The sequence below is a fragment of the Lucilia cuprina genome, chromosome 6 (assembly GCF_022045245.1).
Source record: "Lucilia cuprina isolate Lc7/37 chromosome 6, ASM2204524v1, whole genome shotgun sequence".
Taxonomy (NCBI): domain Eukaryota; kingdom Metazoa; phylum Arthropoda; class Insecta; order Diptera; family Calliphoridae; genus Lucilia; species Lucilia cuprina.
In genome coordinates, this window is record NC_060954.1 from 41228832 (window position 1) to 41250996 (window position 22165).

General features: G+C 32.9%; 1 protein-coding gene across 3 annotated transcripts in view; it reads left to right on the forward strand.

The window, feature by feature from the left end:
* Positions 1–22165, forward strand: part of LOC111686900 (helicase domino) — a 38952-nt gene that overhangs the window by 15240 nt on the left and 1547 nt on the right. For 2 of the 3 annotated variants that reach the window (XM_046954269.1, XM_046954270.1), the window contains 6 exons: positions 3272–3595; positions 3667–3853; positions 3976–6003; positions 8874–9092; positions 15800–15835; positions 18885–22160. In XM_046954269.1, coding sequence (XP_046810225.1) covers positions 3272–3595; positions 3667–3853; positions 3976–6003; positions 8874–9092; positions 15800–15835; positions 18885–22160 — 6070 coding nt within the window. Of the gene's footprint in view, positions 1–3271; positions 3596–3666; positions 3854–3975; positions 6004–8873; positions 14042–15799; positions 15836–18884; positions 22161–22165 lie in introns of those variants that run through there. The other variant, XM_046954271.1, reaches the window with a different exon arrangement.

Here is a 22165-nt window from a genome sequence, read left to right on the forward strand (position 1 = left end):
CTCCTATTTAAGTGCTATACGGGGGAACAGAAAATACATGAAAATTTGCTTAGTGTTTAATGTTAAGTTAGTGTGAGCGGAGACAGTCGTCACTTTATAGTCACCAAGTAATCTAGTGAGTGGACACTTATAAAACAAATTTAAGCCGAGAATTGGCAGTTTCAGACTGTCTCTTTCTAATATATGTAGTGACTATTGAATTTCTCTGTGTAGCCGACGGCTATTGGTTACCCCTAAGCTAAGTAACTCGGAAAATGAGTTGCTTTATAAGCAACTCATTTGTGTCCATTAACGTTGGTCCCGTTGTGTTACGCCAGCTATCACAGGAGTTTATTCTTATGTCGCTCTCTGTACAGAACTAAACCAACCGGTTTCATTTATGTAATTCTTCTATGCCTGACAAAAAGGCAGCACCAAAGTGATGTTCCCCGGTAAACGTAGGTCAGTAGCAAAGTAGATGTGAAATCGTCTCATCTTCTTCCTCAAAATGATAATGTGCTATATCCAATGTCTTTTGACATGTAATTGCTGATAGTTAGTTAGTTAGTTAGTTAGTTAGTTAGTTAGTTAGTTAGTTAGTTAGTTAGTTTAAAAGAAGATTGTACACATATACATCAAAACCGAAGAAATACACCTAGGCCTCTATCGGACATGTTGTGCACTCCTTAACCAGTGCCTGAGGTGGGAATCGAACCCACCACCTTCGGTTTACCAGACTAGAACACTTACCACTAACCTACCGAAAGCCACCATTACAAATGAATTCGAATTAAAAATAAGTTCAAACTGAAAGGAAAAAGATTCTATAAAAGACTCCCATTTAGAAAAGTATAATTTGTGATTAAATATATGATAACATTATATGATAATTTAAACCATGCAATAGAGTCATAAATGACTGGAAAACTAAACTCCTTTTAGTACATATTTCTCCATACATCGATCAGTAACATAACATAGCGCCCTAATCAGTAACTTAACGTCTGCTAAATTAGTTGAGATGCTACGCTTAGGCGCTTAAAATAAGTTTTAGCAATAATTTCATTTTAATAGAAGTTTTTGTATTTACTAAAATGCCTTCTTAAAGATTTTATGCTACAGTTGCAATATAACTGAAAAAATCCGGCAGTTTGTAAATTTGCAAGACCTAAATGAATAGTAAACTAAGTTGTATTTGTAATATAGGATCACTTTAGCAATCAATGTAAAACAACATTAAGAATTATACGTTTTTTGTGTGTTAACATTAAGATAAATACATTTGCAAAACTAAAGCATTTGCAAGTCTTGTAAATATACTACGAAAAAGGATGTTTTCTTTTAAAAAAGTTAAAATAATGAAATTTGTTGCTTTAGAGAGATTTTAATGGGGAAAGTGAAATGATTTTAAAGTCCTTAACATGAGATTAGTTATCATTAACTTTAGCGCCATAATCAGTAACTTAACGTCTGCTAAATTAGTTGAGATGCTACGCTTAGGCGCTTAAAATAACTTTAGCAATAATGTCATTACTATAGTCATTAATACTTGATTTAATAACTAATTAAAAATGTTATGCTACAATTTATATTATGATATAAATAGATATCAGAATAAACATTTTAGAGATACCAGGGATTGCAAATTTACAAGGCTTGTAAACTGAAATGTTGATGCAAAACTTAAATTCATGAAAATTTTGAAGTTAAATGAAGTTTTAAGGTGGTTTTTGTGAACAAAACTTAAATTAGGTATATTAGTATAAAATCCTAATATATAATAGGGATTGCATATTTACAAGGCTTGTAAATTGAAATGTTTATGCAAAACTAAAACAGGTGAATTTTCTAAAGTTAAATAAAGTTTTAAGGTGGTTTTTGTGATAAAGTTGGAAGCGTTTAAAATGAACTCTATAAAAAATAGCTTATTTACTACTATTGCAAATATACTACAACAGGTTATAACCATTTTTCTTGGAAAAATTTGATATAATTACTTTTGTTTAGTTGAAATAGATTTGAATGGGAAAAAATGCTGAAGTTTAAAATTACAATTTAATATCATCCCTATTATCCTAATAGATATATGGGATTGCAAATTTACAAGGCTTTTAAACTGAAATGTTTACGCAAAACTAAAACAAATTAAGTTTCTAAAGTTAAATAAAGTTTTAAGTTGGTTTTTGTGATAAAATAGAAAGATTGATAACGTTTAAAATGAATTCAATAAATAATAGTATATTTACTATTATTGCAAATATACTACAATAGATTATAAGAATTTTTCTTGCAAAAATTTGATATAATTACATTTGTTTAGTTTAAATAGATTTGAATGGGAAGAAATGCTGGAATTTAAAATTTTAATTTGATATCATCCCTATTATCCTAATAGATAATAAGGATTGCAAATTTACAAGGCTTGTAAACTGAAGTGTTAAACTAAAACAGATGAAGTTTTTAAAGTTAAATAAAGTTTTAAGGTAATTTTTGTGATAGAATAGAAAGAGTGATAACGTTTAAAATGAATTCTATAAATAATAGTATATTTACTACTATTGCAAATATACTACAATAGATTATAACAATTTTTCTTGCAAAAATTTGATATAATTACATTTGTTTAGTTTAAATAGATCTGAATGGGAAGAAATGCTGGAGTTTAAAATTTTAATTTGATATTTTTAACTTTAGCGCCATAATCAGTAACTTAACGTCTGCTAAATTAGTTAAATTACTACGCTTAAGCGCTTAAAATAAGCTTTGCTATAATTTCCTTTTTGAAAACTTTTGTAATTTTCCTAAAAAAGTCTATTTTGAAAATTTATGCAATAAACAAATTACTATTAATACTACAACTAATACAAAACTTTAGCACCATAATCAGTACTTAACGTCTGCTAAATTAGTTCAAGTGCTACGCTTAGGTGCTTAAATTAAAATTGTCTAAATTTGCTCTCTTTTGCTATATTCATTTTAAATTTTATTAAATTTATATAGAAAAATTTAGACAATAAAATAAAATTAAGGAAACTTTTAAGTATTTTAATTTGCATTCAAAAAAAAGCATTTCTTGTTTGTTTTCTATTCAACAAGTAAATCGTATATGAATGCTAAATAAAGTTTTAACGAAACTAAACACTTGCAAGAAGTAAATTTTCTATAAATTTATTTTTAATAAGATGTTTAACATAATAGAATTAATTAACAAAAATCATTTAAATAAACTTTTTAATTTCAATTTAAATTAATAAATTTCTAAAATTTACTCTTTCCTTTTGTTTCATTACAGACGTTTGCTGCTAACCGGCACTCCTTTGCAAAATGATTTAATGGAATTATGGTCATTAATGCATTTTCTTATGCCCTATGTTTTCTCATCACATCGTGAGTTTAAGGAATGGTTTTCCAATCCAATGACCGGTATGATTGAGGGTAATATGGAGTATAATGAACAGTTGATACAAAGGCTGCATAAAGTGATTAGACCCTTTTTATTGAGACGTCTAAAGAAGGAGGTGGAAAAACAAATGCCCAAAAAGTATGAACATGTTGTCATGTGCCGTTTATCAAATCGTCAGCGTTATTTGTATGATGATTTCATGAGTCGCTCCAAGTAAGTTTATTATATAATAACTAATTAATAATTATGTTATAATTTAATAATTTTTTCTTAATTTGTTACAGAACTAGAGAAACCTTGTCCACGGGCAATTTATTAAGCGTTATTAATGTTCTTATGCAATTGCGTAAAGTTTGTAATCATCCCAATATGTTTGAAGTTCGTCCCACATTGTCACCCTTTCAAATGGAAGGTATATCATATGAAACTTCACGTTTAATATGTGATCTAATGGAATATGATCCATTTACGGTGAGTGAAATGTAACCAAAATTTTAAGTTTTATTTGCTAATTTTCAAAAAAAGAAAAAAACTTATTTTAAAACTAATTTTCAATTTGTTTAAATCATTTTGTTCCTCTTTATCTTTTACAGCAAATCGATTTACATTCTCTTAATTTGTTACTTGTTGAATTGGAACTTACACTCACTGCGTATGTCTCTCACAAATCACGTTTACTGGCAGCGCCACGTAAATTAATTGAAGAAATCGATACTATACCAGAACCGCCTCCAAGATGTCCCACAGGAAAATATAAATTTCATATACGTGTTAGAGATGTAAAGGTACAACAAAGTATCAATACACATGCGAGGCAAACGGTTAAGGTGGGTGCCAGTCCGGCTATGCGGAAAGAAGGCAATAAATTTGTGCCAGTAAATCCAGCGCTGGCCACAATGCCAGCCGTTGGAGCCGGCGTAGGTGAAACAACTAATAGTCGTATAGGCAAACGTATAAATAATGTTATCAATCCAGTGGGTGCACCCAAACTTGGACCAATAACACCGGCATGCATCACAACCAGATCTCGAGATGTTTCCATGACCGATGTCGCAATGGGACCAACGCCAGCGAAACAGTTAAAGCTACAGGACACCATCAATGGTGAGACATTAAAGACAACAGTTAAAACAGAACAAACAAGAGATGACAAAACTCTAGTGGCGGCTTTGGCGCAACAGGTTAAAACCAATAGTTCGTCTAGACTAAATGAAGATATAACTGTTAAGACTGAACCCAAGGATGATATAGACGATGATACATCATCTGAATTGGATCCCATATATAATATGAGCGATATTTTGCAACAGCGTAAAGAACAACGACTAGCACGTCTCAAGTTAATGGCTAATGTCAATAAGAGACGCACAGAAGCAACACCGATTTATGGTGCTGATTGTCGAGAGTCCATAGAACAATGCAAAGAAGCCAGTAATCTTTTAAGATTCTCCAGTTGGCAAACTAGAGGTTTAACAAACTGTTCTACAGCCATGACGAGACGTGGTGAAAATTGGACCTTAAATAAAATGTTAAAATCCTACGAACAGCGTTGTGAAGATCTTAAGCAAATATTTCAAAATTTTGTCATATACGTACCGTCCGCTTGTGCTCCCCGCATACGTTTCTATGTTAATAACTTAACGTCTAGACGTTATTTGAAAGAACAACAAGTCGAGAGCACTATACAACGTGAAATGTCACCTAAACTGACCATGTTACATCCGATTATATCGGCCATGACAACACAATTTCCCGATCCTCGTCTCATACAATATGACTGCGGTAAATTGCAGACCATGGATCGTTTGTTGAAACAATTAAAGTCGGGTCATCATCGTGTTTTGATCTTTACACAAATGACCAAAATGTTGGATGTTTTAGAAGCCTTCCTTAACTATCATGGTCACATCTATTTACGTTTAGATGGTGCCACTAAAGTCGAGCAAAGACAATTGCTTATGGAACGTTTCAATACAGACAAACGTATATTCTGTTTTATTTTATCAACACGTTCGGGAGGTGTAGGTATTAATTTGACTGGAGCTGATACTGTGATATTTTACGATTCAGACTGGAATCCCACCATGGATGCTCAGGCGCAGGATCGCTGTCATCGCATTGGACAAACTAGAGATGTACACATCTATCGTTTAGTTTCCGAAAAGACCATCGAAGTCAATATACTCAAGAAGGCCAATCAAAAGCGTATGCTTAGTGATATGGCCATTGAGGGTGGTAATTTTACCACTTCGTTCTTTAAGAGTTCAACCATTAAGGATCTCTTTAATGTGGAGACACAACAACAAATGGGTGATAACAGCAATAATACAACAACAACTAAAGCACAACAGGAGGCATATGATAAACCTAGTACATCTACGGCGGTGTTAGAAAATACTGAAGTTGATTTAGAGAAACAATCTCTAAAAGCATTTGAAAGCGCTTTAGCTGCTGCCGAAGATGAACAGGATGTTCAAGCTACAAAAACTGCTAAAGCTGAAGTGGCCGCAGATTTAGCTGAATTTGATGAAAACATTCCGTTGGATGAAACCACAACAGCGGCCGATACTAATGTTGAACTTAGTAAGGCCGATTTGGAAATGCAAAATTTGGTTAAACAGGTATGTATTTTTGGCAAATGGATTTGGTTTTTTATTAAATTCTTGTAAAGATGTGTTTGCTTCAAAGTTATTCTTATATTGTTTTTATTGTTAACAATATTTAGGATTTCTTTAAAGCTAGATTAAGTGGACGTTCAGACATAGTTAAAGCGATTTTTGCTACGCCTAATTATATCACTCAACGTCTAACAGTTTTGTTATACATATTTATATATATATATTATTACTTTATGATCTTATGATATGATAGTAAAAGATGTTCTATAATGGTGGCACTGATTATTTAAAGTTTTTATTAGTTTGTAAATTTTAACATGAATATTTAGTGCCCATATTAATTTCAGACGTTCAGACATAGTTAAAGCGATTCTAAGTTACGCCTAATTATATCACTCAACGTTTAACAGTAACATATATTAAATATATTTATTTTAAAGTTTTGTTAAAGAATTTGGTTCAGTGTTCCTGAGGGCATTGAATATTTAAAGTTAAAACTTGTTTTTTTTATATTTTAACATGAATATTTAGTGCCCATATTAATTTCAGACGTTCAGACATAGTTAATGCGATCTTTTGTCACGCCTAATTATATCACTCAACGTCAGACAATCATGATCCAATTAAAGAATATTGAAAAGTACTTTAGAATGGATTGTGTAATCAAGTTGAAGTAGTTTTGTTTGGAAATTCTAAATCTTACTATACTGGATCACAATAACTCTTTATATTAAATAGGTTGGGAGATAATAAATTACTACCCTGTAATATCCCTTAGTTTATTGTGGAAACTATTTCCTAGTCATTTCAATCAGAAATTTTATATTCTAGGACAAAGGCAGGTAATGTGCTCATCTGTCCCTAATTCCCCACTAGCCTCGTATAAGCTGCGCGGACTTTAACCTATGATTGTGTTTTTCAGTTTTAGCTTTAAGTTCAGTTAACTTTGTTAGTATTGCCAACTTTTCACTAAAAAACATAAACAATGAACAGCTGTTTTTTGCAAACAATACTTTTGTAAAATGGAAAATTTTGGAAAAAATGTTAAGTAAATATTTAAAACAATAATAAATAAAACAAAACAACTCAGAAAATTGCAATTTACTTAAAATATTAAGTTTTTGTTCTTCCGAAATCATTGTTTTATTGTTTTTGTTAATTATGTTTTCTCACTTATAACTTGAGTTTAATCGGCCAATTACACTCAGTTAAACTAAGATAATAAGTAACTTTACTGATAACTGAAAAACACGAAACCTATATTAAGCCCGGTTTAACCAAAGAATGAAGATTATCTTTATCTGTAAAACCCGCCCTTACTAAGCAAAGTTGTTAGTCCCTTTGTGATGCCTGTAACGATAATAGAGATAGAAAATAAATAAAAAGGATAGTTTTAGGAGAGGTGTAGAGTAAGTATAGAATGAAATACTGAGAGTAATGAAGAATTGAGATAGAATTAGAGGATAAATAGAAGGTTTTATCCTTGTGGACTAATAAGTATCTTGGTCAAGTATGGCTTGGTGGTCTTAAAAACCAATTACTGTGCCTGATAAAGGCATTAATATTGTCCAGTCTTAGCCTGGATATATCGGTATATGTCCTATTTTCGTCAATTCATTAGCAATTCAGTTGCCAAACGAATCCCCGTTTCCCCGTACCTATTTGAGTATCCTGTTTAAGGATGTCTATCATTCCTGGACTAGTTTGTATGTAGTATATACATGAATCAGGGATTTGATAGCAGCTTGGTTATCGGTACAAATTTGAATATTCCTAATTCAGGGATAAAAGTGCCATCTCCCACTCGTTCCCCTTTCTTAGAACCGTCCGTATATACTGAGCAGTAGTCAATATTAACTGGGAGAAAATATGACTCCTCTATAATACTTGTATGGCCGTATGTCCTATATATCCATCCATCTATAGCATTGAGTCTGAGGGCAGAGCTAAGTACCAGTTTCCTGGCTGCCAGATCAGTAGGGATTCAATTTAGCAATGCGAATAGAAATTTGGTGGATGTTATGCCACTGTTATAAGGATTGTTATCCTCCTTAGAACCTTGTCTGGTGGAAAGCAAGTGCTTTCCGCACTGTAAAGGAGAATAGGTTTTATAACCGTTTCATAGATCCAGTTTACCAAATTGGGGTTTAGTCGCCATATATAGTTAGTACTTTTCTAGCTGTCACATTCGCTACATGATGAGCGGTTAGGTAACAAAGTAGGATATGAAAAGCAACTTTTGTTACTCTCCATTACGAGTCTACAAGAATCTTGTTGTTGCAGTCGTATAGCTGTTGAAAGTTTTTCCCTGAAAAACACTTCCTGTTGATACGATCGTTGCTGAGTTGACAAACTTTAGCTGATAATTACAATTAACAATTTTCAATTACTTGTAATAAAATATGTAATTATCATCTACCAAACTAGATTTTTAGGGCATCTAATATTTAAAGTTTTATATTTTCTATAAATTAAATTCTGACACAAATATTTGATGCCTAGATCAATGCTTTTTATTAAGATTTACGTTCAGACATAGTTAAAGCGATCTTTGCTACGCTTGATTATATCACTCAACGTTAAACAATTTAATATTTATATTTTAACTTGCATTTCATTATTATTTAGGGCATTAAATATTTAAAGTTTTATATTTTCTATAAATTAAATTTCAACACGAATATTTGGTGCCTAAATTAATCTTTGTTTTTTTTAAGAAGGACGTTCAGACATAGTTAAAGTGAAAACACACACTTGATTATATCACTCAACGTCAAATAGATTTATATTTTAACTGTATTTTAAACAAAATTTTAATTTTTTTTTTCAAAAAATCTTCAATATTAAATCACAATTATTGTCTTCGTTTACAGCTCTCACCCATTGAACGTTACGCCATGCGTTTTGTTGAAGAAACTGGTGCCGCTTGGACAGCAGAACAATTGCGTGCTGCCGAAGCTGAGCTAGAGGCCCAAAAACGAGAATGGGAAGCTAATCGTTTGGCAGCACTGCAAAAAGAAGCCGAACTGCTAAAACAGGAAGAGAGTGCTGAAGAACCTCTAACCTATTCACGAAAGGATGCAACAAATCAGGTTAATAAATCTACTAATAATAAGAACAATAACAAAAATCGTAGCAATAAAACTAATGTAGCGGCTAAACGTAAGATCCAAACAAATAAACAAAGATTAGCGGCTTTAAGAAACCGTAAGGGTTCGTCCACCACAGCAACAGCTCAAACAGCTGGAGCTAAAGCCCAACGTAATCGTAGAGAATTACAAATAAGAAGACGACGTTCTAGCACTAGACTGCAGAATAAACCCACAGCAACTAAAACAGCTAGGCAGGATAAAACACGTGTTAGAAATCGTAATAGTAGGGGGGAAAGTAATAACAATAGCACTCAAGACGAAAGTAGTAATGATAGTAATAGTGAAGAAGTTAGTGATGAGAATGAGGAAGAAGAGGCGGATGAGGAAGAAGAAAATGAAAATCTAACAGAACAGGAAGATAGTGAAAATGATACACAAAATGAAGAGCTAGAAGATGAAGAAGATAATGAGTTACAAACTAGTGAAGAGGGAAGCGAAGATGAACAAGGGCAGGAATCAGTGAAGAAAAAAATAGTTAAACAAACAAATAAATTCCGAAAGCTTAGAAAAGTCATAGACTATGACGAAGATGAAATAGTAAATAGGCGCAGGTTGAGATCTTTAAATCGCTCAGCTGCTTCTCGTGGTAGTTTAAATAGTTCCTCCAACAAGGAAACTTTAACTAGCTCTAGAACTAAACAAGCTAAGGGACAAAAGTCTTCTTGTAATGTAACCAATAGAAAGACCACACGCACATCAATGGCGGCAGCAGCTGCAGCAGGCAATGATTTGAAAACAAGTTCAAAAACACAAACGGGTGTGAAAAATCAAAAACTTTTAAGTTTTGCACAAAAACGTATGCAACAAAAAAGACGACAGGAAATGTTGCGCAAAAAGCAACAAGAAACAACAGAACAAAGAAAACGGAAATTGAGTGTGAGTCCAGGCAAAGGAGCTGCAACTTCCACAGCAAAGAGAAGAGCAACAGTGACAGCTAATACCACACGCAGGGTTTTAAGACATAGTCCCAGAAAGGCAGCACAAAAGGAAGAAGAACATGAAAATGAAGAAGAGGAAGAAGAAGCAGAAGACAAACCAGAAGATCTTAATTTAGAGGATGATAGCCAAGAAACTATTGAACACAATGAAACTGAAGATGATGAACTAGAAGAAAGTGAAACAGATGAACACAAACCGGTTAGGGAAAAGGCAAAAACAACAAAAACAAATGCTCCTCGTACGATACATAATTTGTCCATACGAAGTCGTGGTGGCAAAACTATGAAAATGGATGAAGAGGTGGATAATGAAGAAAAACACGAAGATAATGAAAATACTCATGATATAGATAATGACGAAGAAGATGATGATAAATCTAGTTATGCCACAGCTGGTGATAATGATAATTATGGAGAAGATGACTATGATGATAATTATAATCACAGTGAAGAGGACAATCCTAATCACCAGCAACGTCATAACCAAAATCAACATCAGCCTGATGCTGGCAATTCCTCCAGCATGGATGTTTGGGCGGCTCACAATCAAGATACCACAACTAATTCCACCTATTACAATGTATCTGATGAGTCGGAATCCGAGGATAATGATAGTCTATCCAATTTAAATTCGACCATTAAAAAGACAACCTTGTCCGCCAACAAATCCAATACAAATTTACATTCTAGCCTAAGAAATCAGACTGGTCATAGTACACCGCTACAACAAAACGATAATCATACGCCACGAACACGTTCTAGAGGTTCAGTTAAAATAAATCTATGGACTTTAGATGAAAGTCCTGTTTTACCAACCATTACACGGCATCATCATCATCATAATGCTGGTGGAAAGGTTAATAGAAATCAACATAAATCCGATGATGAAACATTAAAAGCACATGATCATAAAACTGCAATAAAAGCAATAAGCAGTAGTTTAAAAAAGACTAAAAATGAAACTCCCACAAAAACAGCCTCTACGTCTAATACTTTACATCGTTGGCTTTTAAAAACACCACGTAACCAACAGCAGCAACATCAACAAAATGAAGGAAATTCAACGGTTAATGGCCCTACAAAATCCTTAAGTGAATCTTCCAATTCATGATGCTGATCATTGTTGAGAGAGAAAAAATAAATAGGAAACAGTATTAATTAAAACAGTCAAATCATAATTTGCCTTTGTAATATTTGAAAGAAAGAACAAAAAAACATAAAATTGTTTTTAAATAGTTGTTGATGTTATTGCTGTGTGTGTGTGAGCTAATTTAATAATTTGTGGTTTCTTTTTTATTGGTTTTCAATTTAAGGAACTAATGTTTATTTATTTATGATTAACAATATTCATTTAAACTGCCACTAGAAGAAAGATTTTGTTTATTTCATCTTTTTGTGGATTAGAACAAAAAGCGGTGTTTAAGGGAAATGTTTTTAAGAAAGTTTGTTGTCATTATTTTGTAGGAAAACACTTAGAATAAATAATAAATTGGCCCTGTGTCTGAGGTTTTGACGTTTAACTGCTGTTTAATTTAAACTGCAGTTAAATGGAAAACTTATTACATAAAATTATCATTCAAATGTTTAATAATTTGTATGTCTGACTTGGAATTCTTTTCTGTAACAAGTTTTCTTAAAATTTCGTCAGCAGAAACTATACAAATCGGTTTTGTTTTCATTAACAGTTGACTGCGAGGAAGTCTCCTTTTAAAATTGTGAAAATTAAGTGAAATAGAAAACTATTTCCATCATTTAAATGTTCAAAAATTTGAGTGTTGAACTTAAAAGTTGTTTCTTAAACAAGTTCTACTTGAAATTTCATCATAAAGCTATACAAATAGAATTTTCTTACATTAAGAGTTGAAATCAAGGAGCTGAACCGTTTTTTCAGTTCAACAGTTTAAACGACAGTTAATCTAAAAACTAATTTATTATAATAAAGAATAAGAATTTATTAATATTTTAATTTGTTGCCGAAACGAGTCCCCTTTAGCTATAGAGAAGGATTTTGCTACTTTAAATAGTTTTCTATACAAGGTCTAACTTTAACTACTCGTTTTTCTTAACTATCTTACAGTTCAACTTAACATTTTCTTAATACAGTCGTTTTCTTAACAATGTTCAAATTGTCGATTTAAAATTGCACTCAGATTAACTAAACGTTTTCTAAACAAAAGTATATTTTAGTTTAACTCATTCTTTTCTAAAAATGGCGTTTAGTTTTACTAATCTTGTTTTTAAACCCAGTCTTATTAATTGTTTTCAAAACAAACTTTAGTTTTTTGATTAAAATTTTCCTGCAGATTAACTAATGTTTTTGAGAATCTAAAACCTATTCAAAACGTTTCTAAAACCTTTGTTTCTAAACGTTTCTAAAACTTATGTTTCTAAACGTTTCTAAAACCTATCTTAAGTTTAACTTTCGTTTAACTAAACCTTTTCGAAACACTGTTTAAGATTTGTCTTTTAAAGTAAACTCTTGATGAAACGAAGTTTAACTGGTTGGCATAGATAAAGGTTTAAGAAAGATTTGCAAAACTAGGATGCGATGTGTTTTTAAATTTTGAGTTTAACTAAACGTTTTCTAAACAAAGTTTGATTGCTTTAATCGTCTTTTAAACAAAGTTTATTTTGTTAATTTTAAAGAACGTTACAGTTTACGATTCGATTTTAACAACGTTTTTTGTTTAAGTAATCTGTTTATAAAACGAAGTTTAACTAGATGTTATAGATTTAACTAGTTGTTAAGATCTTTTGTTGAAATAAACTGCTGATGAAAAGAAGTTTTACTAGTTGACATACATAAGGGCTAGAAAAAGATTTAAAAAAGTTTTTTTTTTAACTTTTAGTTTAACTAAGCGATTTGTAAACTAATTGTTTTCTAAACAAAGTTTTAAGGCAGTAATCGATTTTTAAACCAAGTTTATTTTGTTTATTAAAAGGAACGTTTAGTTTTCTAAACACAGTTTAAGATTTGGTTTTAAAAACGCTTCTTGTTTAAGTAAACTGTTCATAAAACAAAGTTTAACTAGTTGTTATAGATTTAACTAGTTGTTTAGACCTCTTGTTGAAATAAACTGCTGATGAAAAGAAGTTTAACTAGTTGACATTTATAAGGGTTTGAGAAAGATTTAAAAAACATTTTAACTAAACGTTTTGTAAACTAATTGTTTTCTAAAATAAGTTTTATTGCAGTAATCGGTTTTTAAACAATGTTTATTAAAAAGAACATTTAGATTTCTAAACACAGTTTAAGAGTTGGTTTTAAAAACGCCTCTTGTTTAAGTAATCTGTTTATGAAATAAAGTTTTGCTAGGTGTTATAGATTAAACTAGTTGTTAAGACCTTCTTTTGAAATAAACTGCTGTTGAAATGAAGTTTAAAAAGAAGTTTAAAAGAACTTTAAAAAACAGTTTAACTAAACGTTTTCTAAACTAATTGTTTCCTAAACAAAGTTTTATTGCTGTAATCGACTTTTAAACAAAGTTTATTAAAAAGAACATTTAGTTTTCTAAACACAGTTTAAGACTTGTTTTTAAAAACGCCTCTTGTTTAAGTAATCTGTTTATGAAATGAAGTTTAACTAGTTGTTAAGGCCTCTTGTTGAAATAAACTGCTTAACTAGTTTGAGAAAAATTGGACTTTGGTTTAAAAACGGCTTTAGTTTAAATAAACTGTTTATGGAATTAAGTTTAACTGGTTGTTATAGATTTGTTTCTATAGTTCGTTTAAGTAAACCTTGACGTAAAAGAATAAACTTTTTAAAGAAAAGCTAATAACTTTTATAAGTTCTAGTTAAAATAAGTGGATAACTATCAGCCATTAGCAAAGAAAAATTTCTTTTAAAAATTCCTTAAACACCCATTTTTTTAATACCACAAAAGAAATGCTGCTTGCCCTCTTGTTACAAAAATTTCTTCACTTACTCCTGCTATTGTGTTTATTTTGAGAATAAAACTTTCTTTAGATTTCTTTTCAATTCAAATGGATCAAATAAATTTGTAAATTTTTCTAAAAAAACAAAGAAACTATAACTTGTAAATAAAACTATATTTTAAATATAAAACTTAATATATAGAATTCTATAAAAAAAAACAATATAATTAGCTGTTAGTTAGACACGATAGGTATTAATAATAAATAAAATAAAATAAAACGACAGAAAGTAAAAAAAAACAAAACAAATGTCCTGACACCAGAATAACTAAGTTCTGTTCTTTTTTTTCACTAATAAAAGAAAACATTTAAAAGAAATGTTAAATTTTTCAAATTGTTAAATATTATTTTGTTTATTATGGAAAATTAATTACATATTATTAAAAAAAAACAAAAACATTTTTTAAATTAAACTTTTTGTTCATTAAAGTTTAATATAATCCTTTTTTTGTTAAAGGTTTATTCATAAAATTATAAATAAGTTATGTTCTCTTTTTTTTAATTTTAATTTAAGTTTTTTTTTTAATTTAAGTCTTTTTAGTTTTACTTACTAAAAAAAATACAAAATAACTAGAAAAACCTAGAAACAAAACAAAAAAACAACTACAATTATAGGTTTAACAAGGACTTGTGTATTTTTGTTTTCTCTTATAAAAAACAAAACTTACAACAACAAAAAATTATTTATTAATTTATATACACTTAAAAAAAAATAACTTTTGACTCTTCAAAACAAAAGCTATAAAATTTGAAATAATAAAAGTATAAACTTTAAAAGCTTTTAACAAAAAAATAATAATATATATTACAAAAAGAAAAAAAACCAAAATCAACAAAAAATGTGTTTTATTTAAATTTTATTTATTGCTTTATAAAACTCTTTAAGTGAAGACAATTATAAAAAAAAATAAACTAAAAAAAACCCAGCGAATCTTTGGCCCTTTTTTTTAACGTTAAAGAAAAAATTCACAATAATTATATATTTTTGGAAATGTTAAGCAAAAGTAATATTAAATTGTATATAAATTGTTTGTGTTTAGAGGAAAACAAAAGAAAGAAAAGTTATTTTATTAAAAAAAATATTATTTTCTAATTTTTATAAAAAAAAACAAATAAAAATCTGTTTTGGTGTCTTCTTTTATTTTACTTTTAAAGGTTTCATTTTGCTAAATTAAACTGTAAATATAATAAATTAAAACAACAATTAGCTAACAGCTTTTTTTTTTATAAACATTTCACTTTTCTCTTACTCAAGGAATGTTTGGTTATGGCATTAATTAATATAAATTTAAACGCATTAAAGGGCACCAAAACAGTTTAATTATCTAACTATTTAAAAGAAATATTTAAAAACTAAAAAAAAAAATTCCAAAATTTTTGCCATTTCCAAACGGCCTTAGATTTCGTTCTAATTTTTTTATTTATTTATTTTTTTTTTTGTATTGTTTTTACTGCAACTAAAGTTTTATTACTCTAAACAAGAGCAAATAAATAAAATTTTTATAAAACCTTTAAATTTTAAGTCACCAAAACAGTTTTTACTAGAAAATAATATTTTTTTTCTTCTTTTCTTTTTTTTTGCACAACACAATCAACGACTTCCTACTCTATATCTGGTTATTTGTGTATGTGTTTTTCCCATATATCTGTTTCCCCCCCATCCCCAACACTCTCACTTTGTACTATTCACAACTATATGTGTCGCTTTTAAATGACACATTGTGTGGGCCTTTGTGTGTGAACGATTTTATTATTGTTATTACAATAAAATAGATCTGGATTTCGGCTAATACTATGGAACAAATGCCGGTAAGTACTTTTTTTAAATATTTTTTATTAACAATTTATTTGATTTTGTTATATTTAAAGACCTGACGCCTATTCTCTTAGAAAGGTTTTTGAAGAATTCTATTCTATTCTGAAACCTAATGTGTGGTTCCTTAGCTAGCTTTTAAGATACAAAATCTTTAAAGCTTTCATTCAAAATTTGTTAAAATTTATGAAAATTGAGAAATTATAATCAAAACACTAAGGGCAGGTTTCTTACTCTTCAGTTAAACTAGGCTTAACTTGCTGTTAGATTAAACTCAGAACAAATTTAGGCGGACTTTAACCGATAATTGTGTTTTTCAGTTGAAAGATTTAAGCTCAGTTAACTTTGTTAGTATTGTCAAGTTTTCACTCAAAAACATAAACAATGAACAGCTGTTTTTTTGCAAATAATACTTTTGTAAAATGGAAAATTTTGGATAAATGTTAAATAAACATTTAAAACAATAATTAATAAAACAAAACAAATCAGAAAATTGCAATTTACTTAAAATATTAAGTTTTTGTTCTTCCAAAATCATTGTTTTATTGTTTTTGTTAAAATGTGTTTTCTCACTTATAACTTGAGTTTAATTGGCCAATTACACTCAGTTAAACTAAGATAATAAGTAAATTTACCGATAACTGAAAAACACGAAACATATATTAAACCAGGTTTAACCAAAGAATGAAGATTATCTTTATCAGAAAAACTCGCCCTAAAGATTGAATCGGAGAATGTAAGAAATTGGACTCAAAACTAATTCATTGAAATTTGTTTATGAATAGTCCTGATCTAGAGATTAGGATAGTTTAAGAAGAGCTGCCACTCTTGAACAACAGAGTTTCATTTTAATTGCTTTCTATGAAAGTGTAAAAGTATGAATAGAGGATTATTAAGAATACAGAGAGAACAGAAAATGAAAAAGGGCTCTTTGTGAACTGAGACCCAAATAATACATTTTTCCCTCATTCCCCGACAGTCGGTTCTACGTACCAGAATGACCCGAAATTTTTCGGCCAAGGACTGTCAACCCCAACTACACATTTTTACCAAAGGAGCAACATTTTCCGGCATTGCTGCTCCGTATCCTATTGGTCCGTGCCGGAATCGAACTAAATCCCGAGCCAGTTTACCAGAACCGGTTGCACCATATGTCCATCCAAAAACGGTGTCACCTCAGAACAACTACAACTAGATGGTTACCTAAAAAATGAAAAAGAATCATTCTCATTATAGTCTAACAAAAACGGCTAATACCCCTCATAAAACCCTGTAGTGTGCCTGGAACCTAATTCCCATTTATATCAGCCTAACCCTTGATCACAAGGCAGATGATGCGTTTAAGTGTCTCTAGTTCCTCAACATTTTCCTGCATAACCTGCAGAAGTCTAGTTTTATATTAACCCACTTACAGACAAAATCACTAATAGAACATAATCCTATTGGCAGAGTCAGGAAGACTGCATTTATTAAATTTAAAAAGTTTCCTTATTTCATTTTGAATCAAGTTTTTTCCATGCATTTTACTATTCCCGAACGGATTGATAATGTTGCGGAGTCTTTCTGATATCAACCTATAATAGTGACAAATGGCTGGATTCGAACCAAATCAGTTTGAAAATTAACTTCTGCCTTAAACATTACAATACATTTTGATGTGTTCCTGTATCAGCTCCATTACTTTTCAGATCGTTAAGATCTCTTTTTAGGAGACACAGCACTTGTTCAGAAGTCTGAAGGACCTTTTTATCTCTTTTTATCTATCGGCAATGTAGATACCGTTCCCTGTGATTGTATTTAAGCAAATCGTCTTTAGTTAGAAACTATATCCTGTGGGACTGGTTCTGTGGAAGCGTTTGGAGACAGCACTTGTGCAAAGGAAAAGTTCTGAAATGAGTTCTTTAATAAGTTTTATTCGAATCTAGGAAAGCTTTATAGAACTTATAGAGATTCTTTTGAACTGTTTTGGAATTAGTCCTGCCTTCAAGAAGCCGTTTCAGAATTCGTATAGGGGCAAGTTAAGTTTAGTTTAAAAGGGTTGTACACCAAAAACATACATTCAGTTGGAGATCCACGAGGATCCATTGTGCTTTCCTTAAAAAAGAAACAAAAAAAAGAATGAAGATAGAAAAGTCAGAGAGATAAGTGTGCTATTTGCTGCTGATTTCCTATCGTGATAAAGAAAGCATTTTGACAAAACCTAGAATGTCGCTTATACTATACCTAACTACATCTCCTAGGTCATCATGGAATGTTTTTCCTAGCCATAGATTCTGTATAAAATATAACTCCTCTTCGTCTTTACACAACCTACAAAACTCCTGTGTGTTAAAGACCCAATTACCCAAAAAGGCTGCTATTGCGTAGTGACTGGTTATCACTTTTAAAAGAATTCTAATACACCTCATTTCCAACCCTAATAGAATACTAATTGTCTTGTTATTCAACCTCGGCCTTGTATACCATGCAATCTAACCTACTGTGCTATTATTGACTGGAGGAGTTCTTGAATTTATCAGAGATTTAGCTGTAGTACTGGCAAATTGGAAGTTTAGATCTGACACTTGACTTGTCAGTTCATCTGCTATATCATTATACTGTATGCTACAGTGCCCTAAAACCCAACACAACCTGATTGTATACATCCCAGATAGCTCGCGGATAGCATCCCTGCAGCTGCTTACTAATCTGTAGTGAACTACATGACATTTCAAGGCCTTAAGTGCTGCCTGAAGGTGAACATAAACTGTCATGTCCAACTCCCTTCTAATGTGTATCTTTATCAGTTCCAAAGCTTTCCAAATAGCTAAAATCTCTCTGAAAACAATACATTTATCCGGAAGTCTTTATATAACAGTCTACTAAATCAACTCTTGTACTTGTGCCGGATTCCATTTTGGAAGCATCAGTGAAAAAATTGTTTTCCCTTTTTGAGGAAACAAAATACAGAAAGAGATTCTTTCTTCAGTTATAGTTAATTTCATTTAAATGAACTTATTCCATATTTTTAATAATAATTTCTTAATTTCCTTCCTCCTCCTTTAGATGTGGTGTCCACCTACACCGCCGCAAGATAACGATGACATCTACATCGATTATTCGCTCAGTTTTATGTACGATGTAGAGCCAATACCAGAGTCCGAATTGCCGCCGGTATATGTTAAGAAAGAATACAAACGTTCTCGTTCAGAGGCCGGATTCATGATCGATGGTAATAAGAGACCGGCAAAAATACGTCGTGAAGAAATGTTCTGTGCGCCAAGATCACTCTTCGATAGACCATCGCCGGCTATAGCGAAAATACGAAGAGACTTGAAAAATCAACGTTATCGCGGACAATTCAAGCCAAATGTACAAATACCCGGCTTAAAACCACAAATGCCACAAAAACCTTTGACGGAACCCGAAGGAATGGCCGAATGGTGTATATATGAAGATATAGCCATATTGCATGTTTTGGTTAATTTGCAGGGATTACCATGTAATTTAATGTTACTCTCTCCCGGCCACACACCCAATTGGGATTTGGTAGCCGAAATTGTGAATACCTACTCGAAGACCTTTAGATCGGCGAAACAGTGTAGATGGCGTTATGAAACTACCATACAGCCGCGTGAAGAAGGTAAACTGGTGGAAAGTCCCAAGAAACAGAAAAAGCTGAAGACCACCCTTAAAACGGAGTATCTTAAGAGTCCCTTGAGATGTCTAAGAACTACACAAAACTATGCTAACGACAATAATGCCACTTTCACTAAGATTATGCGTTCTCGTTTTGATTGTATTAAGACGGCTTATTTGAAAAAGGCTCCGCCACCGAAGCGGCACTTCAACACTCCCAGCTCTATGAATCCGAAACATATGGAGGTATTGCAGGAGTTTGGTATAGTTAATTATGATCAGCCTATATCACCACAAAATATAGCCATCATGAGAGCGAATAAATTGCGTGAAAAACAAAGATCACAATGTCCACCACCACCTCCACCAGCTACGACACAGGCTCCACAAGTATGTCAAACTGGACAACAGCAGCAGCCACAAACATGTGGCGTCACTACGGCAAATACGGTTAACATAGTGCAACAACAAAGTAATCAAACAACAACCCACTTGCAAGAATTGGTGCAGCAACAACAACAACAACAGCAGCAGCAACAACATTCCCAGCAAGTGCAGGTGGCAACAGCTCCTCCTGGTCTGCATACTCAACAGTTGCAGATCCATCAGTTATCTTCAGCAGGTGGAGTAGGACAACAGCAGTCTCAACAGCAGACAGCTACAGCTATTGTACTCCAGCATGCTGGTAATTCCGGCCAACAGTTGCAGCAACAGCAAACTGTTGTTAGTGGGGGTGTGAGCCAAACTAATCAACAGCATTTGCTAAGACAACATGGTACACCCACTACTACACAGATTGTTAAAGCTATTGTGGCTCCCCAATCTGGTCTACTCACCACCAGTCAAATGCAACAATTACAGCAACAAACAAATAATTCACAAACTAATTCGGGACAAACACAACATGTGCAATTGCAGCAGCAGACATCAAGCGGTAATTTAGTGGCTACACCAGCTTCAGTTTCCGTTGTGTTAACCACTCCTGTACAAACCATTTCCTCAACAGTTACAAATCAACAGCAACATCATAGCAATCAAGTTTCATCGTCTACCGCCCAAATTGTATCACTCTCACCACAACAAACCATAGTGTCGAGCTCACCTCAGGTGGGCAGCATAGTGCAGACACAATCTCTACCACAAGTGGTGTCTGTATCACAACTTGCCACCGTAGGCACTGTGTTAACCACATCCAGTGGTATGCAGCAGCCTACTGCTACAGTGACTACACTTAATACTTCAGCTTTAAGGGCACAGCGTATAGTAGCTGCCTCCAGTGGCACTACCCTACAGGATGTTGTCTTGCAACAAAGATCTGCTGGCAATCCTAGTCCCACCATTGTTTCTATGTCTAGTTTAGGCACTAATGTAGCACAAGCACAATTGCAAGCCACACAATTCCAATTGGCTTCTATGCCCAGTGGAACACAGCAGGTAGTTACTAAGGGAATACGAGTTAGCTCCCTGCAACAAGGTCAGAAAATTGCAGCTGCTGCCCAGGCGGGCAATAATCAACAGGGTCAACCTCACACCCACATACAACTCTATAGACAGCGCCAGCAGCTGAAAGTTTTACAAGCAGGAGCCCCTGGTCAGCAAGGTCAGCAGACAGTGGTGCAAACAGCCTCAGGACAGACAGCCCTTGTCAATGCTCAAGGCACCATAATACAGGGAAGTCTTATGCAAACAGGTTCTGGACCCACCACCGTACAAGTTGTACAGGGACAAAAAGTGGCGGTAGCAACATCAAATGTAGCCGTAACCACCCCTAGTGCCACCGGAGTGGTAACCACAGTGGCAGCGTCACAAGTCCATCAACAACAAGCCCAACAGACCAGAGCTCAATTTATAAAACAAGTAGCCGCAGGCAAACAGACCATTACCCGGCAAGTGGGAGAAAGTGATATGTTGCTGGTCAAACGTCAAATGATATCAGCTGCCACTCAGCAGAAAGCAGCCCAGGTTTTGCAACAAGGAGGACAAATTTTCACCACAACCACGGCTCAAGGTATACAATTGCAACAGAGCTCTGTATCGTCAGCACAGAGTTCAACATCTGTGCAGCAGCAGGGTAATACGCAGCAAGTGGTTCAACAAGTAACTCCTCAACAAATTGCTACCCTAGTTAAGACCTCAGTGGCCACATCTGCAGCTGGAAGTGGTAATCAAGGTATTACTGTTAACACCGGTCAACAGCAAACACAAAACACCGTTAACATGGCCCTCTCTCAACTCAAACCGGGCGGTCAAATCAAAGTGACTATGGCAAATCAATCGCAAATGCGCCAATTGCACATGCAACAACAACAGCTTGCTATGCCACGCAAGATTTCGCGAATGACACAAATACAAGCAGCCCAGGCTGCTAATCAACAACAGCAGCAGCAACAACAACAGCAAAATACCAACATAACACAGTCGAACAATCCCCAACAACAGCAGGGTGGACAGTTAACACAAAAAACTTCATCAGCGGGTGCTGCTAGCTCTTCGAATACGGGTAGTGTACAAACGCAATTGGTACACATTCAAAATACCAAATCTTTGCCTAGTTCGGTTACTGTCCAACAAATTCAACAGGTTATGCGTCAGGGTCAACAGGGAACGTTGGCAACCACTGGTTTTGTTTTGGGTAAAACTAGTGTGGGCCGTGTTATACCAGTTTCGGTGGCATCGCAACCCAATCAAAGGCAAACAATACAGGTATG